Raw genomic sequence first — 19,587 nt, 5'->3', positions numbered from 1 at the left:
TTTCTGGTGAAAATGACTGCGCATATTCACAAGTTATATTTAGTACAGGTTTAGTTCACCTTTTTAATTTTTAATTCCAGGAAAACGTTTTAATTCTCTACTAATTAAACGTCACTGGGCCATTGAAGGTGTTATCCTTAATAACAGGGGCTTTAACACTGCTGCTGTTATCAGCTGAGATATTCTGCATGACTCCTTGATCCTGAGGTGGAAACAGGACACTCCATAACCACTGCCTGCCACTCCGGACCCACCGCCACACTGCACTGGATAAGGGTTACAGACAAAATTAATGAATGAAAAAAAAAAAAATTATATATATATATATATATATATATATATATATATATATATATATATGTGGGAAACAGATTATGTCTAAAACACTGAACACTGCTGAATACAAAATCCAGTTGATCTACTGTTGGCACAATTTCATTTTAAAGAACCTTGAAAATATATCAGAACCATAACAAATGTGTATAAGGTAAAAATTACCTCATATTCTCAGTCGCACTGGTGTACTGAATCACTGCTGGCTGAGCTGGATGAGCAGGTAGAGCACACAACAATCAGCCGAAACATTAAAACAACCTTGTTTCTAGACCAATGTCTATTTTATCAGCTCCACTGACCACACAGGAGCACTTTGTAGCTCTAGAATTACAGACTGTTAACTACACTTTCTACAACATTCTGGGGCAGACCCTCAGAGCATGTGCCAACGAGTTGGCTGATGTTCTCACGTCCATTTTCAACCTATCCCTCAGCCAGAGCATCGTTCCAACCTTCTACAACACCACAACCATTATCCTCCTCCCCAAGAAAGCCCTCCTACCTGCCTGAATGACTACAGGCCTGTGGCACTCACTCCGATCATTATGAAGTGTTTTGAGAGAGTGGTGCTAACACACATCCAGTGCAGTATATCCAGTATACCCTGGACCCCCTGCAGTATTCTCTCTCTCACCTGGAAAACAAAGACTCCTGTATGTGGATGCTCTTTGTGGACTGTATTTCCGTCCTTTAACACGGTCATCCCCCACAAACCTACCCACAAACTGTCCACACTCGGCCTACATCCCACACTCTTTTGGACTTTTGGAACCACCTACACTGGGACTGATGATTCTTCAGCCCTATCCACTATACCCTGTCCACCCATGGCTGTGTCACCTATCACAAGGACAACATCATCCTGAAGTTCGCAGGTGACAATGCATTGATAGGATGCATCACTGATGAAGATGAAGTAGCCTACAGGAGGGAGGTGATCAGGCTGGTGTCATGGTCTGAGGACAACAACCTCATCCACAACACAGACAAGATGAAGGAGCTGATAGTGGATATGAGGAAAAAGAAGAGACCTCATCAGCCACTGTTCATTCGGGAGCTTGAAGTAGAGAGGGTGAACAGCTTTAAATACCTGGGCGTCCGCATCACTGAGGACTTCACATGGACATTGAACACCACGCAGCTGGTCAAAAAAGCTCAACAGCAATATTTACAGCTGTTTCATCAAGAGCCTCCTGACCAGCTGCATCATGAAGATAAAGCTGACTGTGGATAATAAAGACCTAGTTTCAATTTTAACCAATGAAGGTTTTCACCATCTCAAAAAAAAAAAAAAAAAAAAAAGAATTCCAATTCACAAACATTTTGGCATAAAGCTGCTTTTATTTCTTTATGATTCTTTCTAGTGTTTCACAAAATGACTGACTCTGAGATACACTTCATGATTTACAGAGTGATACAAAGCTAGGAGTATAGAGTCTTTCATTGGGGTTTGTGTTGTTCAAATTTAAAACATTGGACTCCACTGGACTGTCATTGGAAGTTATTTTTAGTCTGGGCTCAGGACTAATTTTGAGTTTGTATTTGTGTATAATTTCTCTGTGAATTGAAGGTTCAGTTTACTGGGTCAGTCAGTGTGGCACCAGAAGTAACATTAACTTTGCTGCTGTTATCATCGTAAATCTAATGTGTCAGATGAGGAGCTTCTTGGAGACTGTGAGGCCTGATTTTGATTTTGGGCTGAAAAAGAGAAGAATTAGAGATCAGACGCAGTGTCAGAGCGGGGTATATAATGTTTACGACTCTATGCAATGCCCTGTGGCACGGTTTATAGAAAAGATTGTTGGAAGAGTTTAGTGGATAGTAGCATCCCTCATAAAAACTGGGCCCAATCAGAACAAAATACTGCAAATGTAAGTATCTTCTTAGACTACAGAATTGTGTTTTCTAAAGAACAGGCAGAAGGATTTAAATGATCCTAGATATGGCTATGTTTATATGTTTGCTACAGCTTGCTAAGTTGTCGCTATGTTGTCTTAGATGTTTACTAAGATGTTTCTACAAACCTAACATTCAGAAAAAATGGGACACCCTCTAAAAATGCAATACAAACTGAAATCCATATTTAAATTTAAACTGATTTAAATTGCTGTCAGAGTAACATTTTTGGAATGTTTTGTGTTTTGAGGAATATTTGTGGAAATTCAGATTTAAAAAATAATATTCAATATATATTTGAATCTTTAAAATGGTCATAATAAGCAGTTGAACTGGGTACAGGTGAGGTTTGGGTACAAGAGAAGCTTCCACAGAGGCTCACACTTTACAGAAAAATGGACTCTATGTCAGCACATTGGGCCAAATCATCTGAGAGAAGTCAAAAATAATATTTAATCAGTGCAAAACAGCATCAAGAAATGCAACCAGAAAATCAATTACACAAGGAGAATGTCATACAACAATATGTGGAACTACTAATGAGTTGTCTGGGCACACGCTCATCAGAGAGCTTCCAGAAGACAGTAGAAACCTTTGCTGTTGTCAGAGGGCTCCTTGTTTCAGTTTGTTCTCATAAAAAGTAACTAGTGACAAAAGGGACCATCCAAACTGGAGGTGCATCAGAGACCATGCCATGGTGGAGGTACACACACTGTTTTTAGAGAGACATATGCTGCTAAAAACCATGTATTTTTGGGAAGTCCATGGTTATTTCAGCAGGACAATGCCACGTGTCCATGTGCCCTGATCTGTCTCCCGTGGATATCATGAAGGGGAAAATCAGGCAAAGGCCACCACAGACTTTAGAGCAGCTCAATTATTGTACTGAGAGAATGGACAATAATTCCACTTGCAAAACTTTAATGAGCCTTTAATTAACCCTTTATTAACCCTAAATGAGCATCCTCCGTTCCCAAACGATTAAGCAGTAGCCCATTCCACACGTGCACAGTTAACCATAACAACTGGACCGGATATTACTCTGACTTTAACCTGAGACTGCCCTAGTGCAAAGCCCCTGAGTGAATGGAGCCAGTAATGTTTCTGACAATTAATGTGACACATCTGACACGATCTCCCACTGTATGTTACATGTGTGAAAAAAAAGTGTCCCAAATTTCCTGAGATAGGTTTTGTTGGTGATATCATTGTCAGATGCTAGGGCATGACTAAACAGTTGCTCTGCTAGTTTTGGTGGTTTCTAGATGGTTGCTATGGTGACCCAAGTCATTCATTGGTGCTAAGGTGTTGCTAGGTGGATGCTATAGTGTTTGGAGTGGTTGCCAAGGTTTTGCTATGTCCTACTATTGTGTTCCTGCTAGTTGCTAAGTGTTGCTAAATGGTTAATTTAACATAAATGTTGTTGCTTTTTTGTGTTAAATTTCTTATTTCATTTTCTGTGTTAAATCTTTCAGTATTTTGTACCCACTGAGAAATAAATAATGGTTACTAAATGTAAACTAGACACTCATTCAATTTTAGGGCTCCAGCACCACCAACTGCGCACATAGTTATAGTTACCTTCTCTGAGATTCTCCTCCAGCTTCTTGGCAAGATTATTCTGTTGCATTTCTCGGAGGATCCTCACAGCAATCTTCCCCGCATCTGAAGAGCCATACTGCTCCTCCATCAGACTGACCACTTTTATCTGCTTCACATTTTCCAGTTTACTCTTAGCTATGGGGTTAATTCCCTGCAGTTTCCCCTCAGTCAGATACCATTTAAACCGTTTAAACTCATCATCCAGCAGCTCGTCCAGGTGGTACAGCAGCACAGAGGAGACGGTGGCCATTTTGTCTCACTGTGGGAGGACAGAACAGGATGGTTTAGGTTTTATATTGGCAAGATCAGCTCGGTCAAATCAGTCATAACTTGTATTTCTGGTCCACAGGCTTAGTCATACTGGTCATATTAGTCGTTCTATTATATGAAGAATAAGAAAATTCCTAAGTGGTAGAGTGGGCATCACACTGAACACTCCCTCTGTATTTTAAATACATCTTTAAAATCTGATGTAGAAAATGTGTTTTATGAAATCTTTCACAAATCAGAAAAATTAATCTTTGTGTTTTTATTCCAATAAATTGTCATACATTTTATTCATCCATTGTCTGTAACAATTATCCAGTTCAGTATCGCGGTGGGTCCAGAGCCTACCCAGAATCATTGGGCGTAAGGTGGGAACACACCCTGGAGGGGGGCACCAGTCCTTCACAGTGTGACACACACTCACACATTCACTCACACCTATGGACACATTTGAGTCGACATTCCACCTACCAACGTGTGTTTTGGAAACCCAGGCCCAGATTATCCCATGAGTTTTATGGGCACGTGCCCAAGGGCCCAAGCCAGTTGGGGGCCCACATCAGCAATTTAATAAAATAAGAAAACTTGCCGTTTAAGTTACATGGACAATTGACAATCAAACATGTGTTAACTGACAGTAAATAAAGTGCAATGATCGGTAACAATAGGTTCAGGGCATGCCTAGGCCTTGGCTACGGGGCTATAGCCCCTGGTCTTTTTACTTTAGCCCCTGAGGTGAAAATGTTAAAATGATGCAGCTCCACAGCACGAGACAACATGCTCCTCATTGATCGTCACTTAATTAGCCAATCAGCACCCAGAGTTAGCTGTCCATCATTTAGTGCTGCAGCCAGTGGAGTCAAAGTCCCTCCTAGATACAATACACTGAAACAGTTTTAATTTCACTTTAATAACCAATGTTTTGTGAGAGAAAGTAAAAAGTCTTGCGGTAACAATTAACATGAGATGTTCCACAAAAACACCCACATCACTAAAAATCAAGCTACTTGGGCCCAACTTCACATTTCTGCCCTTGGGCCTATAATTTGATGATCCTGGTCTGGGAAGAACACACCAAGCTCCTCACAGACAGTCACCCAGAGTGGGACTCGAACCCACAAACTATTCCTGTTTACAGCGGGGCAGGAAACACGATGATCTCCCTCTGACTGCTCCACAACTCTCAGGAAACCCTTAGTTTCACTTAGAAAGCACACAATCATGATCTTATTTCACTGAATTCAGCTGAAAGAGAATTCATTTAATGTCACCAAGAAAACAAAGGGGTCTTGTTGGAGGCTGAAATCTTTCTGTAAAACTTCCTCCACTTCCTTACATTTCTACTTTCACTTTCTCACTCCCTTTACATTCCCATCTGAGGCCCGAGTCAGGGCTTTAGCTGAGAGAGTCACTCACATCATCCACCCTTTCCTTGGTAGCAAAATGACAGTGAACCCATTATCTGTCCACCGAGGGCAAAGTTGGAGGTCCACTGGCGTTTTGCACAGCGTTTTCTAGGAGGACCACCGGTGATTAAACCGAGCTTTAGACAGCACGTCATGTTCTGTCACTTTTCCATTCACAGTCCAATTTACAGATGTTTATATTCATATTTGTTTAAAGTAGATGAGTGTAACTTTCAACCAGCACAATGTTAAACATTTTCAGCATCATTATTTTATATGATGCCTATTCATGATTGTATCTCTCACAGTTATTAATATTTGTATTAGTTTTTTTTTCCCAGAATAACAGTCTCTGAAGTTAAAATTATTTTGAGGAGATCATTTAATCTGAGTGGACCGATGGTGGACCAGCAGAGGCCTATAGTCAGTGGGGTATCAAATTTTATAGTCTCATATAAACTTCATATCATTATATTACAGCAGTCATTACGCACACAGACTGTTTTTGAGTCTACACTCTGAAAAATAAATGGAAAGTTGAGAGAAGAATTTATACATGAGTTTAATCATTGTTTCACACCCACAGTGCGTTCCTCGTGTTCCAGAAGATCATCACTACACTGTGGTAAATATTTCCAGTTCATTCCTTTAACTGAGCTCAGATCCCTCCACAAATGAATGAGATCTCTCGGTAGCTCTCATCAGGTTTGGTCTGATAGCAGTTTCCACTTTTTTAATCAGCCTCTATGTGAAATGGATGTTAAAATTGAAGTGTGGAGGGTACGGCTGAAGACTCAAAATAACTCTTTCCGTGAGAATTTATTCAAACGTAGCACACGTGATGACGTCACAATAAGAGAGGTACCCATAAAGAAATGAAAATAAAATTAAATAAAAAGAGCGAGCTAGAACTAAACAGACATAGTTTGTCCGTACTGCAGTTCCTTCTACCTTCACCTGGCTACTGCAGCCAAATCCCCCTCCTTTTAGGAACTTAGCCCCACCCCTCTCTTAATTGGACTAACCCAACTCTGGCAAAGGGGTAAGAAAGTTACTCACAGGAAGATATTTATTCCCTTCAATATAATCAATAACTGATATCGCCAGCACATCTTATTCCAGCTTCACTGGTAAGTATTTATCTATGTACATAGTATTTTTACTTATTTGCTTTTTTCCCTTTCACAGGTTCCCAAGTTCAGCTCTTCCCTCCCCCTCTCTATAACTCATCGTGGGCTCTTCGGCTAGCACAAAGAGAGACAGGAAATTTGCTGCCATTCCCCTAGGAACAGGAACTAAAACACAAGGTAAGTAATAATACCAATATACATTCCTTAATGTATATTCCAGTCTTGGTGATGGGTCCAATTCACTGACCTCATCACACTCTGATTCCGTGAAATTTGTACTAGGCTATAGCCCCGTGGCAGTTTAAAGGAATATAGTCTAGAGACTGTTGTAGAAAACAATTTTATTACTTTGTGTTTGTGGACAAATATCCTTAAATGATGATTAGTTAAATTAGCATACTCATTGTGTGAAATCCTGTACCCTATATGCATTTATATGAATGACTAACCAGCATTTACATTATGAATTACTTACACATGTAGTTAAATATTTTTGCTTGATCCTGCACTACTAACTCATATGATAATTACCCCTAAAGACATATTATAAGCTAACTTCACTATATGGCATGATAACTTGATATTTACACATTTTTAATTCTTAACGTCTAACCTTGAACGGATGTGCACTCCAGGATTGTAATACACTGACATCATAGTGTTGGTCACGGAGGCGCTGATCTGTAGCTTCTGTTTGTGGCCTTGAAGTGTATTTCTGACTCCCTAAATTTTAGTCTCTTGGGAAAAGAGTGCTGGGAAGAGAGGCCCATTGTCAGCCTGACCAGATAATGAATGTCTTCAGGGTCACAACAGGCACCTGAATATTGCACGTGAAGAGCTGAGTACTAACACGTGAAATTATGCATATTAATATACGCTAATCAGCCAGAAACGCCTCACCACCAGGCTATACGTCATCTGGGGTATAACTGTTGGAGTCAGATCATGTGAGGTCAGAGCTTCACTTGGGTGGGGTATCACACTGTTCTCAATGTGTTAAGTTCTCCTGGATCCAGTATTGTTAAATAAATACTTTGATTTGCTTTGAACTTCACTCGACTGGTGTCTGCGACTCTCTCGTAACGGACACGCCTCCCCGAAGAGGGAGGGTGTATTTTGGACCTTTTTGTTATTTTCTCATGAGTTGGTAAATTTTAAATACTTTGAGAACGGTCCAAAGAAACATTTTTATCTTCAAGACACACTCCTGCAGGTTTTAATGTTATAATAAAACTTCTAATGTGGCTTTGACTTTGGCCAGTATCTAGCTTCTTATATAAAAGCTTTATTTTTTTCACTATAAACGACTTAGTGAATACGAACAATAACAGAGTCGGGCTGTGACACTGATCCGCCTGAATCTGTCCCAGTGGTCACTGGTGTTGCCACCTATCCTGATTTTAGGCTAGATAATTTTATTTGGATGATGAAACAGAGGACAATGATGAGATGCATACAGGGTTAGATAACCATGTTAAATAGAAAATGAAACATTCAACGTATTTGAATTAAAAATTAATATTACACTGCATGGCTAGAGACAACCCCAGGTTACCAACTTTCTGCTGTGTGTTCACTGTGCCCAGTTGATCATGCTACGACTGCTACGACCATCCTAAAGCTAAAAAAAATGCCAGAATCATGTGCAAATCACACAAACAACCAAAGAAATATCATTGTTCTTGATCAAAAATGACTCAGAGGGGGACAAAATTGCTGTCACTGAATTAACATCTACTTATACTACTTACTCATTGCGTGACATGGCCACAGCTAGCTGTCCACTGACTGTGGGAACAAGATCAGTTCAAAAATATTCTGTGATTCTAATATAGCAACTAAGTTGTCCTGTGGCAGAACAAAACGTGAGGCATTAGCGGAAAAGGTTTTGGCACCATTTAGTAAAGAGAGATTAGGAAGGGGAGTTAGCAAAGTACAGTACTTTGCCGTGTGTTCTGATGTGTCCAGTTCTGGCCATACACAGCTGTTCCCATACTTTAATGCATCTGAGTGTGTGAAGTATGGATTGCTAGATGTTTACGACAACCCTGATGAATCTAGCAAAGCCATATTTAAACAGATAGCATCCATCACTAAAAACAACTGACTTTCAGTCAACTACATTTACATGGCGCAGATAACACATTAGTAAATTATGATCGGCACAACCCGTTATTTTTCAGAAACTCAAGTGTTTTGTTGTTCTGCAAAAACAGTTAAAAGTCTTAAGGAGTTCTGTGAATTCATTTCGACAAAATACAAGGAGACTCCGAGGCATGTTAGTTTATGTGACATCATCACACATGTCTTAGCACGTGTGGGATTTCTGCTGACAGAGTGAATGGGGTGGTGGAAAACCCACTAACTCCGCCTTTAAAAACCCCTGCTTTTTGCAGGTTCATAGTGTAGAGAAGGTCAGACACCCACGTTTAAAGAGAACTGGAAAACCTCTTCATTGGATATAATTTTCCAGAGACGAAATGGAATTAACAATTGGGAATTTTACTATGGAGAAATACAAAAAGAGCACTGTAAGTCTTTGAACATTTCGATGGATTCCTCTGAGAATGTAACAACAATGCGTTCTGAGGAAGAGGAGTCAAATGAAAAGTAGGAACAGATTGTCGAATATTAGAATGCTTCAAAATCATGTATAGATATTTAAAAAGAAACATCAAAATATTTCAGCAACAAGTATAGAGATTTTAAAACAACATGTTTTAATGACCAGGGTCTGGTATGAGAGACAGTGTCCAAGGTGTGAAACTGATCACCTGTTACAGCAGGAGCAATCCTGTGTTGGAGGAATTGCACTGCGTTTTCTGGAAAATGAATTTTTGAATGTTCTGGTTAACTGTGAGCTCGCACAGGCTCACCTAGGTCTCATGCTTAAGGCATGGATGGATATTTGCTAACACTGACCTGGCACTAGGGTCCTTTACTTGGGAGGCTGTATGTGACATCACAACAGGTGCTAAGGCATGGTAGTGGTTTCTGCTGACAGAGTGGAAGGGGGGGAGGGAAACCCACTAACCTTGTCTTTTGAGGGTTTGTAGCACACAGGAGAAGGACAGACACCCACGTTTAAGGAGCAATGGAACACCTCTTTGCTTGGATTTAATTTTCCAAAGATGAAATGGAATTAACCGGTGGGAATTTTACTATGGAGAAATACCAGAAGAGCACTGTGAGTCGCGGAGCCTTTCTATGGATTAATCTGAGAATGTACCAACAGTCTGTTCTGAGAAAGAGGAGTCAGTTGATCAAAGTAAAAAGTAGGAACAGAGTGTGGAATATGAGAATGTTTCAGAGTCTTGTATGGAGATTAAAAAGGGTATATGACAGAAATATTTCTTAAAAGATCTGGGCTCGGGCACTTGTTTTAATGACAAGGTTGTGGAATAAGAAAGAGTGCACAGGGTGTGAAACTGATCACCTGCCACAGCAGGAGCACACGTGTGTTTTCTGGACGTGTTAAAAAAAATTTAAAAATGATGAACATTCTGGTTAACACTGAGACCATCATTGGTGAGGCTTTGTTTAAGAGGTTTGGGGGTTACCAGCGATCCAGGTGTATTTGTTATGAGCAAATTAAAAAGTGTATTTTTTATAATCTACTGCAAGAAGATTGGTATGATTGTGAACCTTTGTCCGAGGACCTACACAAAGATCCCTCTGAGGTTTTGTCACAGTACATGGATAGATCTGTAAAAAGGAGTGAAAAGCTTGCAGCATCAGTCTGTGAAGGACTGACGGATGAAAAAAAAGAAGAAAGAGTGCTACTGATGTTTTTCTGTATGCTGAATAATGTGTAATCTTGATTATTTACACATTGGCTCATTTTATATATTAATTACATAAATGTTTTTCTTCATGTGTATTAATTAATTTTGTCATCTGTTAATTAAAAACAAGTTATATCAAGTTATTTAGTTTTATAAAATCATGCATATACATTTATATTACGCTTACATTAATGCTTAGGTTTAAAACATGGTTAGTTTTAGTTATTGGTTTTATCTTGCATTTTACATTTTTAAACATACATATTTAGTTTATAAAAATATGTATAAACATTTATGTTATGTTTGCATTTACACTTTTTATAAAATGTGTATTTTAGACACTCAATTATTTTTTTATTTTACATTTTTTAAACCATATATATTATATTTAGTTTCATAAAAACATGCAAATATTCAACGTACCCTTGCATTTACACTTTAGTTTTATATGTCTATTTTTGCCTATTTTTTACATTTTAAAAGTAAACCTATTTAATTTTAAGAAAAAAAAACATATAACCAATATATTGCACTATTATATTAATAGTAATAGTATTAATATATATATAATTAATATATTGGTCACTAATCATCCTTGTGTATTTGTTATTAACAACCAAATAACAATACAAACATTTATCTTACTCTTGCATTTACACTTTAGTTTTATAAAATACAAAACCATTTTATAAAATAGATCTGTCAAAAGTGGTAAAAGCTTGCTGCATCAGTCTGTGAAGGACTGATGGATGAACAACAAGAAAGAGTGCTACTGATGTTTTTCTGCATATTGAATAATATTTAATCTTGATTACTGCTTATTTACACATTGACTCATTTTATATATTGATTATATAAAGGTTTTTCTTTATGTTTAATTATGAATTTTGTCATTTATTAATTAAAAACAACTTGTATCAAGTTATTTAGTTTATAAAAAACATGCATATACATTTATCTTATGCTTGCATTGACACTTTTTTTTCTGACACTTTCATTGATTCATTTTTATTTAAAATTTTAAAACCATGTATTAGCATTTAAGATGTGTCTAATATATTTTATTAATTGTATTAAGAATTAAAATATTATATTTACTCGTTTTCACTCGTTGAAACTTTGACTGAATAACTCAAGAATTAAAATTGAACGAACGTTTATTTTAGCGGCACAAACGAGGCACGAACGAATGAGACCACTTTGGCGCGATGGCTACTAATGAGGGGCTGCCTTACGTAACAGTAATAAGATATAATGTCTAATTTTTCAAAAACGGTTCCAGCACAAACGATGATTTTTGCGGCACAAACGCAGCACTAACGAAAGGAACCATTGTTATTCAATTTCTGATCATGAGAGGCCAGCTTCACGGAGGTTAAAAAGGGCCGTCAGAACAAACGTATTTGTTAAATATTTCACAAATCAGGAAAATGAGACTGTCTCTGCTTTTATGTCAAAAGATGATAATTTCTCAAAGTTTAATGGATTAATGGCCTTTATTTGCCACAAAACCAGAAATGAATAACTTAAACTCACCCTGAAAACAAGGCGTCTTGTTGCAGGCTGAAGTCTTTCAGGAAAACGTCCTTTTAGTAATGCTTTCATTTTCACAGTTAACCACACTTCCTTTGCAGAAGTGCTCTGGTCACTGGAGCCAAGGGTCAGGGCTTTACCAGAGAGACTCACTCACTACAAACTCAATAAAGATATCAGTTATCAATTAACAGCAGCATTGGTGCATTGGCATAATCTCATTTAATTGTCATAAAAGTCTCATTCATATCTATTTTCCCCCCACTCATATCTCTGAGTAAGTCGTCTTTAAAAGCTCAAAGACGCCCCCTTGTGGCCATTGTTTTAATAAATTCTCTCAGGTAACGTAAAATGGAGTCACATTAAATACAAATACCGATCAGAGCAACCCTTTTTTTTCCCACTGACCACTGTCTTAATCCTGACACCGACTCTTGATCCTGTCCAAAGAGATCTTCTCCTCTGATGTTAATCCACATTCTGTCCAGCAGAGTGGGCTTAAGTCTGATCTAAACCTGAGACTCACTGAGCTATTTATTGCCTGGCTGGACATGGATCTCCTGGGTCTGACTGCCCAGAAGCAAAAGGTGTGACCTAAAAAACCTTTGTTAAAGTTTAATTGGACTGGACAGTAAAGAAATTGTTTATCAGTTGCAGTACATTCATACTGTAACTTATTTAATGCTGTAACCAATAGAACCGAACATCTTGCTGGCGAAACATTGTGAGGATTACACTATGACCTCTTAAAGCCCTTAAAATCATCTGCTCAAGAAGTCAATATCAGCGTCTGTTCTCAAAGAGCCAGAGCCTTCAGTGTGGTACTCTGTGTCACTGTGTTAAAGATGCAGGAAGCTATAGCTTTATTGCTGGATGCACCGTGATATCCAGGAGATGTTATGAGCTCATTCTGAGAGCAGTTCACATTTTGGTAGAGTTTAATATTGTTTAATGGGAACAATGAGATTATGTATCAAATATAAATAACAGCACAGAAATAAATATATAAACAGGAAATAACCACAGTTGTGGAATCTGAGCAATAAAAATGTGATCTACTAATGATATTTTGGGGACATTTAATAAATATAAAACAGTGTTAAATTGTGAATAAGAATACCTTTAAAAATAAATTAAACATATACACAATATCACATCCAGTGCCAGGGCTTTGTATTTGGCTGCATTGCTGGCTACATTGCTGTAGGCTGAAGATTTAAGGGATCTGTACGGCCTTCTGTTAACATCTGCACAGAACAACAACATCTGCAGCTGAAAATTACCTTTACAGCATTTGGCTGATGCTAATATCCAAAGTGATTTATAATTCTAATAATCAGAGTTAAAGGGTTAATGCAGTGTTAGGAGTCTTGCCCAAGGGCCGATCACAGTTTAATGTGGTGTTCCTTCCTGAGACGGGACTCAAACCTTGGTCTACCATGTGAAGGGGAGCAGTGTTATCCACTACACTATACAACCCCTGTCTTTTACCAGTCCAATCTGGTCCACTTGGCCTACACAATCAAGAGCAACCATTTTTAATAAACAAGTCCAACCATATTCTGCAGTCTGCAGCCCAGCGCTAGTTTCCCCTACAGCCTCAAATTAGCATTATGTTATTATTAATCTTTAATATCTGACCACTAATGCTAAAATGAAACTGAAGCATCTGGCACAAAGCCAATCAACCAATCAAAAGCTCTAATCCAAGACAAGCAGCCAATCATCAGCTGAGCTGTAGGAGTTTTTCAAACTTTAAGTTTTTAGAGTTTCTCTTTTGTTTTTTCCATTTTTGTGTCTCAGCCCCAGGGCCCTCCTCCATCGTTGTCTTCCTCATCCTCATCATCGTCCTTCTTCTTCTTTTGCTTCTTGTCATCCACTTTGTACTTGAGCCGGCGGATGGGGTCGGTCAGGCTGCGCATCTTGCTCTCGTCGTACTCCTCATTCATCATGAAGTTCCGGTCGATAAGCTCCGCCCCTTCTTGCCAGTTGCGGAAGCAATCGGGCCCGAGTGTATTGATCTCCGACACGGCGTTCTGCGAGAGGACAGAGCAGTCTGGACGCAGGACCACCACGGTGGGCAGATCTTCCACATCGAACATCACCCCCAACTCCCTGAGAGAGACACACACACACACACACACACAAAGACTCAAAGTTTACAAAGTTTAACACACAACAATCTTGAAGTGAAGGTGTCAAATTATATAAAGTTCAGTTTTACTGCTCCATAAAACAATTGGTGCTTTTCCATTGTGTGGTACATACTCGACTCAGATCGGCTCTACGTGCTTTTTGGGACCTTGTACATAATAGATTTTCCATTAACACAGCAGCCCCCCCACCCCCAAAATGTATCCAGTGTCACCTCAAAACCCATTCTCTCATGGAAACAGCTGGCTTTGGAAACCACAGCATCAGCAGCAAGTTTTGCTTACCCATTGTGTATTGGCATGTTGTTGTTCTTGATTGGGACTGCCATTTGTGTTTTGATTGGCTCTCACTGTATACACACTTCCCGTGTATCGTGGTTCTTATTGGTCCGATGTTAATCATAAAGACTGCCTCTTTCTACACATCATGCCAAAACAGCAGACTTGTGATTGGTCTGTTGGCATGTCAGTCAAATATTTTTTCCTGCAGTAGTAGGCAGTTCTTAGCCACATGAAGTAGCAAAAGGCACCAGACTCTCCCTAGATGCTGGACTGGCAGTGCGAGACTACACTATAAGTGGTCAGTCGAGTACATTAGCAGTTGCAGCTATAGTGTAATACCAGCCAGCAGTTTTAAAATCCTGGCCTGGAACCTGGATCCAAAGTTTGAAGACTTCTGGACTAGAGCATGGCTAACACAACAGATGAGCTTCTGTCTCTGACTTTACAGCTACAAGGTGGACCAATGAGTTGGATGTGTCTAACGGAGTGGACAGACAGCGGAAACTCTCGCAAGAGGTGCTGTGTCTGATCCACTTGTACCAGCAGAGCATATATTAACAACTCACCACCATATCAGTGTCCACCATGATTCACCACCCAAATACATGACTTCCTTCTTTAAAAGGTGGTTAACAAAGTGTATAGAGTGAGTGAGTGAAAGAACAGGGAGTACAGAAATAATTATGTTATTTCAATTTTTAAAATTGTGCTCATACTTCCTGTAGGGGTCCTCGTAGGGCAGGTACAGGCAGCGCTTGGGCAGCTCCTTCAGGAACTTCTCCTGCTGGTCCTCGGAGGTGTCCAGTGAGATGTACAGCAGCACCAGCTGGGCTGAGCGCTCCACGTAGAACTCGTCTGTCAGCTTCTTGAAGAAGGCCTTGAGTGTGGGGGCAAAGTCCTGACACCTCTCACAGTCGCCCGAACCGAAGAACAGCATGAGGATCCGGTTCTGGAGCCGCAGGATGATCTCCCGCTCTGTGTCCAGCTCATCACGGTCCTTATTGTTCTTCACCAGAACTTTACCCAAGAACAGGTCCACCATCACTGAGATCTGCTGATGAACACAGGTGAAGAATCGCATGGCTTTGTAGTCCCTGATGGATTTGGTTTATGCTCTATAGTGTGGGTCTCCCACATGTGTACATGATTTCTGACACATCCAGGCCACTGGGTGTTAGTGTAATGGATGTTCCCTAAGATGAAGAATGATCTCGAAGATTCCTCTCTAACCTGTCCCAAAGGAACTCCAGAGATGCATAGTTCAGCTGTTTCTCTGCCCAGTGCTGGTGGGCTTTATACCTTTCTAGACAATATTTAGCATTGAGCATGGTGCCATCTGGGCATATATGTAGTGTTATTTTATCTTGAAATGGGATGATATGGAGAAGCTGCACACGAGCCTACAGCCATCATGTCTGATAAAATGTGTGAGGGGGAACTGTGGAACAGTGTTCTCTGGAGTGTCAGAGCTCCATTCATTACCTTTGGGATACATTGGAGTGGTGTTTGTGATCCAGAACTAATCCTCCAACATCAGCACTTCAGTGACCTCACTGGCTGAATGTCATCAAATCCTAGCAGTGTCAGGATCTAATTTAGTGTAAAGATTTCTCAGAAGTGTAGAAGCTGGTGGGACAAACTTCTCATTCATTTGCTTTATTTCAAAAGAACTCTAGCATAACTTCACAGATATTTCAGAACCCAAGAACATGAGCTGTGTTTAATCTGACTGCAGCTTCAACCCAAAACACCACAGAGAACATCCTGCTAGTCTCAGTTCCTCCATCAGACAAACCACTGACCACAGTCTACTCCCTAAACACACTCACTGTGCTTCTGAGTCCTCTCTCAGACTCAGACAGCACACAGCCTGCTATTTACTACACTCTTAATATGATGGTTCTACAAGTGTCCTTTATTAAAGGACTTGGTTCTATATAGAACCCTGAACATTCAGAGAAGCTTTCTTGCATCATTAAAATGTTCTCTGCATCATGATGGAGAATGTGCTATAGATGGTTCTATACAGCACCTTTCAGAAAAGGCACCAAAAATATACTATACTTTATAATTAAATGTTCAATAAGTCTCAGTGTATACTACATCTGTGTTTACTAAGTCTCTGTGTGTACTACATCTGTGTGTACTAAGTCTCTGGGCATACTATATCTGTGTTTACTAAGTCTCTGTGTGTACTACATCTGTGTTTACTAAGTCTCTGTGCGTACTATATCTGTGTTTACTACGTCTCTGTGTATACTACGTCTGTATTTACTAAGTCTGTGTATACTACATCTGTGTTTACTAAATCTCTGTGTATACTACGTCTGTGTTTACTAAGTCTCTGTGTATACTACGTCTGTGTTTACTAAGTCTCTGTGTATACTACGTCTGTGTTTACTAAGTCTCTGTGTATACTACGTCTGTGTTTACTAAATCTCTGTGTATACTACGTCTGTGTTTACTAAGTCTGTGTATACTACGTCTGTGTTTACTAAATCTCTGTGTATACTACGTCTGTGTTTACTAAATCTCTGTGTATACTACGTCTTTGTTTACTAAGTCTCTGTGTTTACTACGTCTGTGTTTACTACGTCAGTGTTTACTAAATCTCTGTGTATACTACGTCTGTGTTTACTAAGTCTCTGTGTATACTGCATCAGTGTTTACTAAATCTCTGTGTATACTATGTCTATGTTTACTAAATCTCTGTGTATACTACGTCAGTGTTTACTAAATCTCTGTGTATACTACGTCAGAGTTTACTAAATCTCTGTGTATACTACGTCTTTGTTTACTAAGTCTCTGTGTATACTACGTCTGTGTTTACTAAATCTTTGTGTATACTACGTCAGTGTTTACTACGTCTGTGTTTACTAAGTCTCTGTATACTACGTCAGTGTTTACTAAATCTCTGTGCATACTACGTCTGTGTTTACTAAGTCTCTGTGTATACTACATCTGTGTTTACTAAGTCTCTGTGTATACTACATCTGTGTTTACTAAATCTGTGTATACTACGTCAGTGTTTACTGAATCTCTGTGTATACTACGTCTGTGTTTACTAAGTCTCTGTGCATACTACGTCTGTGTTTACTAAGTCTCTGTGTATACTAAATCCTTGTTTACTAAATCTCTGTGTATACTACATCTGTGTTTACTAAATCTGTGTATACTACGTCAGTGTTTACTGAATCTCTGTGTATACTACGTCTGTGTTTACTAGGTCTCTGTGCATACTACGTCTGTGTTTACTAAGTCTCTGTGTATACTAAATCTCTGTGTAAACTACGTCTATGTTTACTAAGTCTCTGTGTATACTACACTCTTGTTTACTAAATCTCTGTGTATACTACATCTGTGTTTACTAAGTCTGTGTATACTACGTCTGTGTTTACTACGTCTCTGTGCATACTACGTCTGTGTTTACTACGTCTCTGTGCATACTACGTCTGTGTTTACTAAATCTCTGTGTATACTAAGTCTCTGTGTATACTACATCTGTGTTTACTAAGTCTGTGTATACTACGTCTGTGTTTACTAAGTCTCTGTGCATAATACGTCTGTGTTTACTAAGTCTCTGTGTTTACTAAATCTCTGTGTGTACTATGTCTATGTTTACTAAGTCTCTGTGTATACTACATCCGTGTTTACTAAATCTGACTGCAGCTTCAACCCAAAACACCACAGAGAACATCCTGCTAGTCTCAGTTCCTCCATCAGACAAACCACTGACCACACTCACTGTGCTTCTGAGTCCTCTCTCAGACTCAGACAGCCTGCTATTTACTACACTCTTAATATGATGGTTCTACAAGTGTCCTTTATTAAAGGACTTGGTTCTATATAGAACCCTGAACATTCAGAGAAGATTTCTTGCATCATTAAAATGTTCTCTGCATCATGATGGAGAATGTGCTATAGATGGTTCTATACAGCACCTTTCAGAAAAGGCACCAAAAATATACTATACTTTATAATTAAATGTTCAATAAGTCTCAGTGTATACTACGTCAGTGTTTACTAAGTCTCTGTGTGTACTACATCTGTGTTTACTAAGTCTCTGTGTGTACTACATCTGTGTGTACTAAGTCTCTGGGCATACTATATCTGTGTTTACTAAGTCTCTGTGTGTACTACATCTGTGTTTACTAAGTCCCTGGGCATACTATATCTGTGTTTACTAAGTCTCTGTGTGTACTATGTCTATGTTTACTAAGTCTCTGTGTATACTACATCCGTGTTTACTAAATCTCTGTGTATACTATGTCTGTGTTTACTAAATCTCTGTGCATACTACGTCTGTGTTTACTAAAATAATATAATAGAAAAACTACCAATCTAATCTACTACACTACAGTAAACTACCACATCAGGGTAAACTGACAACCTCTCAGTTGAAGGAGCTTTAATGTTAATCTGATTCAGAAAGTACCCCCCTCCATCGATACACAGCCCCTTCACTCTCACCTTAACGCTGGAGTCCTAATGGAGATCTCTGCTGAATATCGTTGAAAACCACGGGGATCTGGAGTCTGAAAGTAGGGGTCTGGAGACAGGTTTCTTTGGGTCTGCAATTAGGGGTCAGGAGTAAAGGGCTACATTCTGCACTCAGGGGTCTGGAGGTAGGTGTTCAGGGGCCAGGAGCAAAAGGCTACATTCTGAAGTAGGGGTCTGGTAGAAGTTTTCTTACCTGGCGTTCTCTTGCTCTGGACACTGGTGTTGACAGAGATTAAGAGGTAAATCCGGGCAGCAGACACGGTTGAGTGTTGAGTGTTGGATGAGGCTCTCTGTCCGCGCTAAACTGTCCACTTAATCCTATTTCCTGCTGGGGGAGAGTCTGTCACTGAGGGAAACTGGCTGAGACAGAGAGAGAGAGAGATGGGCTAACATTTAACCCTTGAAGAGCACTTGTTTTTGCCTCGCTGGGCTTCTAATATGGACCCCACTAGGGTTTGTTGTTAGGGACACTAGTGCTTTGCTGGTTTAAAACACTTGTTTAAATTTCAAATACATTACATGGCACTAACTTCTTTGCAAATCTAAAGAAGACATTAGAAGTGTTTGGACCTCATGAAGCCTCTGTTAGGAGCAGACAGCTAGATGACTATAAATATGCCTTAGTTAGTATGCATTACAATGTATATAAAACTCTAGTTTATTTGTTGTGAACAGCTTCAGATCCAGAGTGAGAAAG

The 19,587-nt window shown here is 39.3% G+C and overlaps 2 protein-coding genes across 5 annotated transcripts; both read right to left on the bottom strand.

Annotated features, from left to right (window-relative positions):
- LOC136686620 (caspase b-like) lies at positions 1 to 12,428 on the bottom strand. Of its 4 annotated transcripts, XM_066660517.1 has the most exons (6): positions 12,364 to 12,428; positions 11,959 to 12,111; positions 9,672 to 9,798; positions 3,814 to 4,093; positions 499 to 544; positions 1 to 266 (listed from the first exon to the last, which is right to left on the bottom strand). In XM_066660517.1, exons 4-6 carry the CDS (start codon positions 4,082 to 4,084, stop codon positions 101 to 103), a joined length of 483 nt encoding a protein of 160 aa, XP_066516614.1. In that variant the 5' UTR covers positions 4,085 to 4,093; positions 9,672 to 9,798; positions 11,959 to 12,111; positions 12,364 to 12,428; the 3' UTR covers positions 1 to 100. The 4 variants fall into 4 exon arrangements, with proteins under 4 accessions (XP_066516614.1, XP_066516613.1, XP_066516615.1 ...); XM_066660516.1 differs by lacking the exon at positions 9,672 to 9,798; XM_066660518.1 differs by lacking the exons at positions 499 to 544; positions 9,672 to 9,798 and having other exon boundaries at positions 12,364 to 12,421.
- A 1,326-nt stretch (positions 12,429 to 13,754) lies between these two features.
- On the bottom strand, positions 13,755 to 15,432 carry nxnl1 (nucleoredoxin like 1). Its single transcript, XM_066660515.1, has 2 exons — positions 15,107 to 15,432; positions 13,755 to 14,070 (listed from the first exon to the last, which is right to left on the bottom strand). The coding sequence occupies exons 1-2, from the start codon at positions 15,430 to 15,432 to the stop codon at positions 13,755 to 13,757; spliced, it is 642 nt and encodes a 213-aa protein (XP_066516612.1).
- Between the last annotated feature and the right edge of the window lie 4,155 nt (positions 15,433 to 19,587).

This window comes from Hoplias malabaricus, chromosome 2 (genome assembly GCF_029633855.1).
Source record: "Hoplias malabaricus isolate fHopMal1 chromosome 2, fHopMal1.hap1, whole genome shotgun sequence".
Classification (NCBI taxonomy): Eukaryota; Metazoa; Chordata; class Actinopteri; order Characiformes; family Erythrinidae; genus Hoplias; species Hoplias malabaricus.
This window is presented reverse-complemented; position numbering and strand designations above follow the sequence as displayed.

Bases quoted from the DNA above. Each gene is read 5' to 3' on its own strand.
- LOC136686620 (XM_066660517.1), bottom strand. From the start codon at position 4,084: ATGGCCACCGTCTCCTCTGTGCTGCTGTACCACCTGGACGAGCTGCTG. The intron at 545-3,813 runs GTAACTATAACT...CTGCTCATCCAG, and splicing joins GGAGGAGAATCTCAGAGAAG to CTCAGCCAGCAGTGATTCAG. The intron at 267-498 runs GTAATTTTTACC...ACCCTTATCCAG, and splicing joins AGTGCGACTGAGAATATGAG to TGCAGTGTGGCGGTGGGTCC.
- nxnl1 (XM_066660515.1), bottom strand. From the start codon at position 15,432: ATGGTGGACCTGTTCTTGGGTAAAGTTCTGGTGAAGAACAATAAGGAC. The intron at 14,071-15,106 runs GTATGAGCACAA...TGTCTCTCTCAG, and splicing joins TACGAGGACCCCTACAGGAA to GGAGTTGGGGGTGATGTTCG.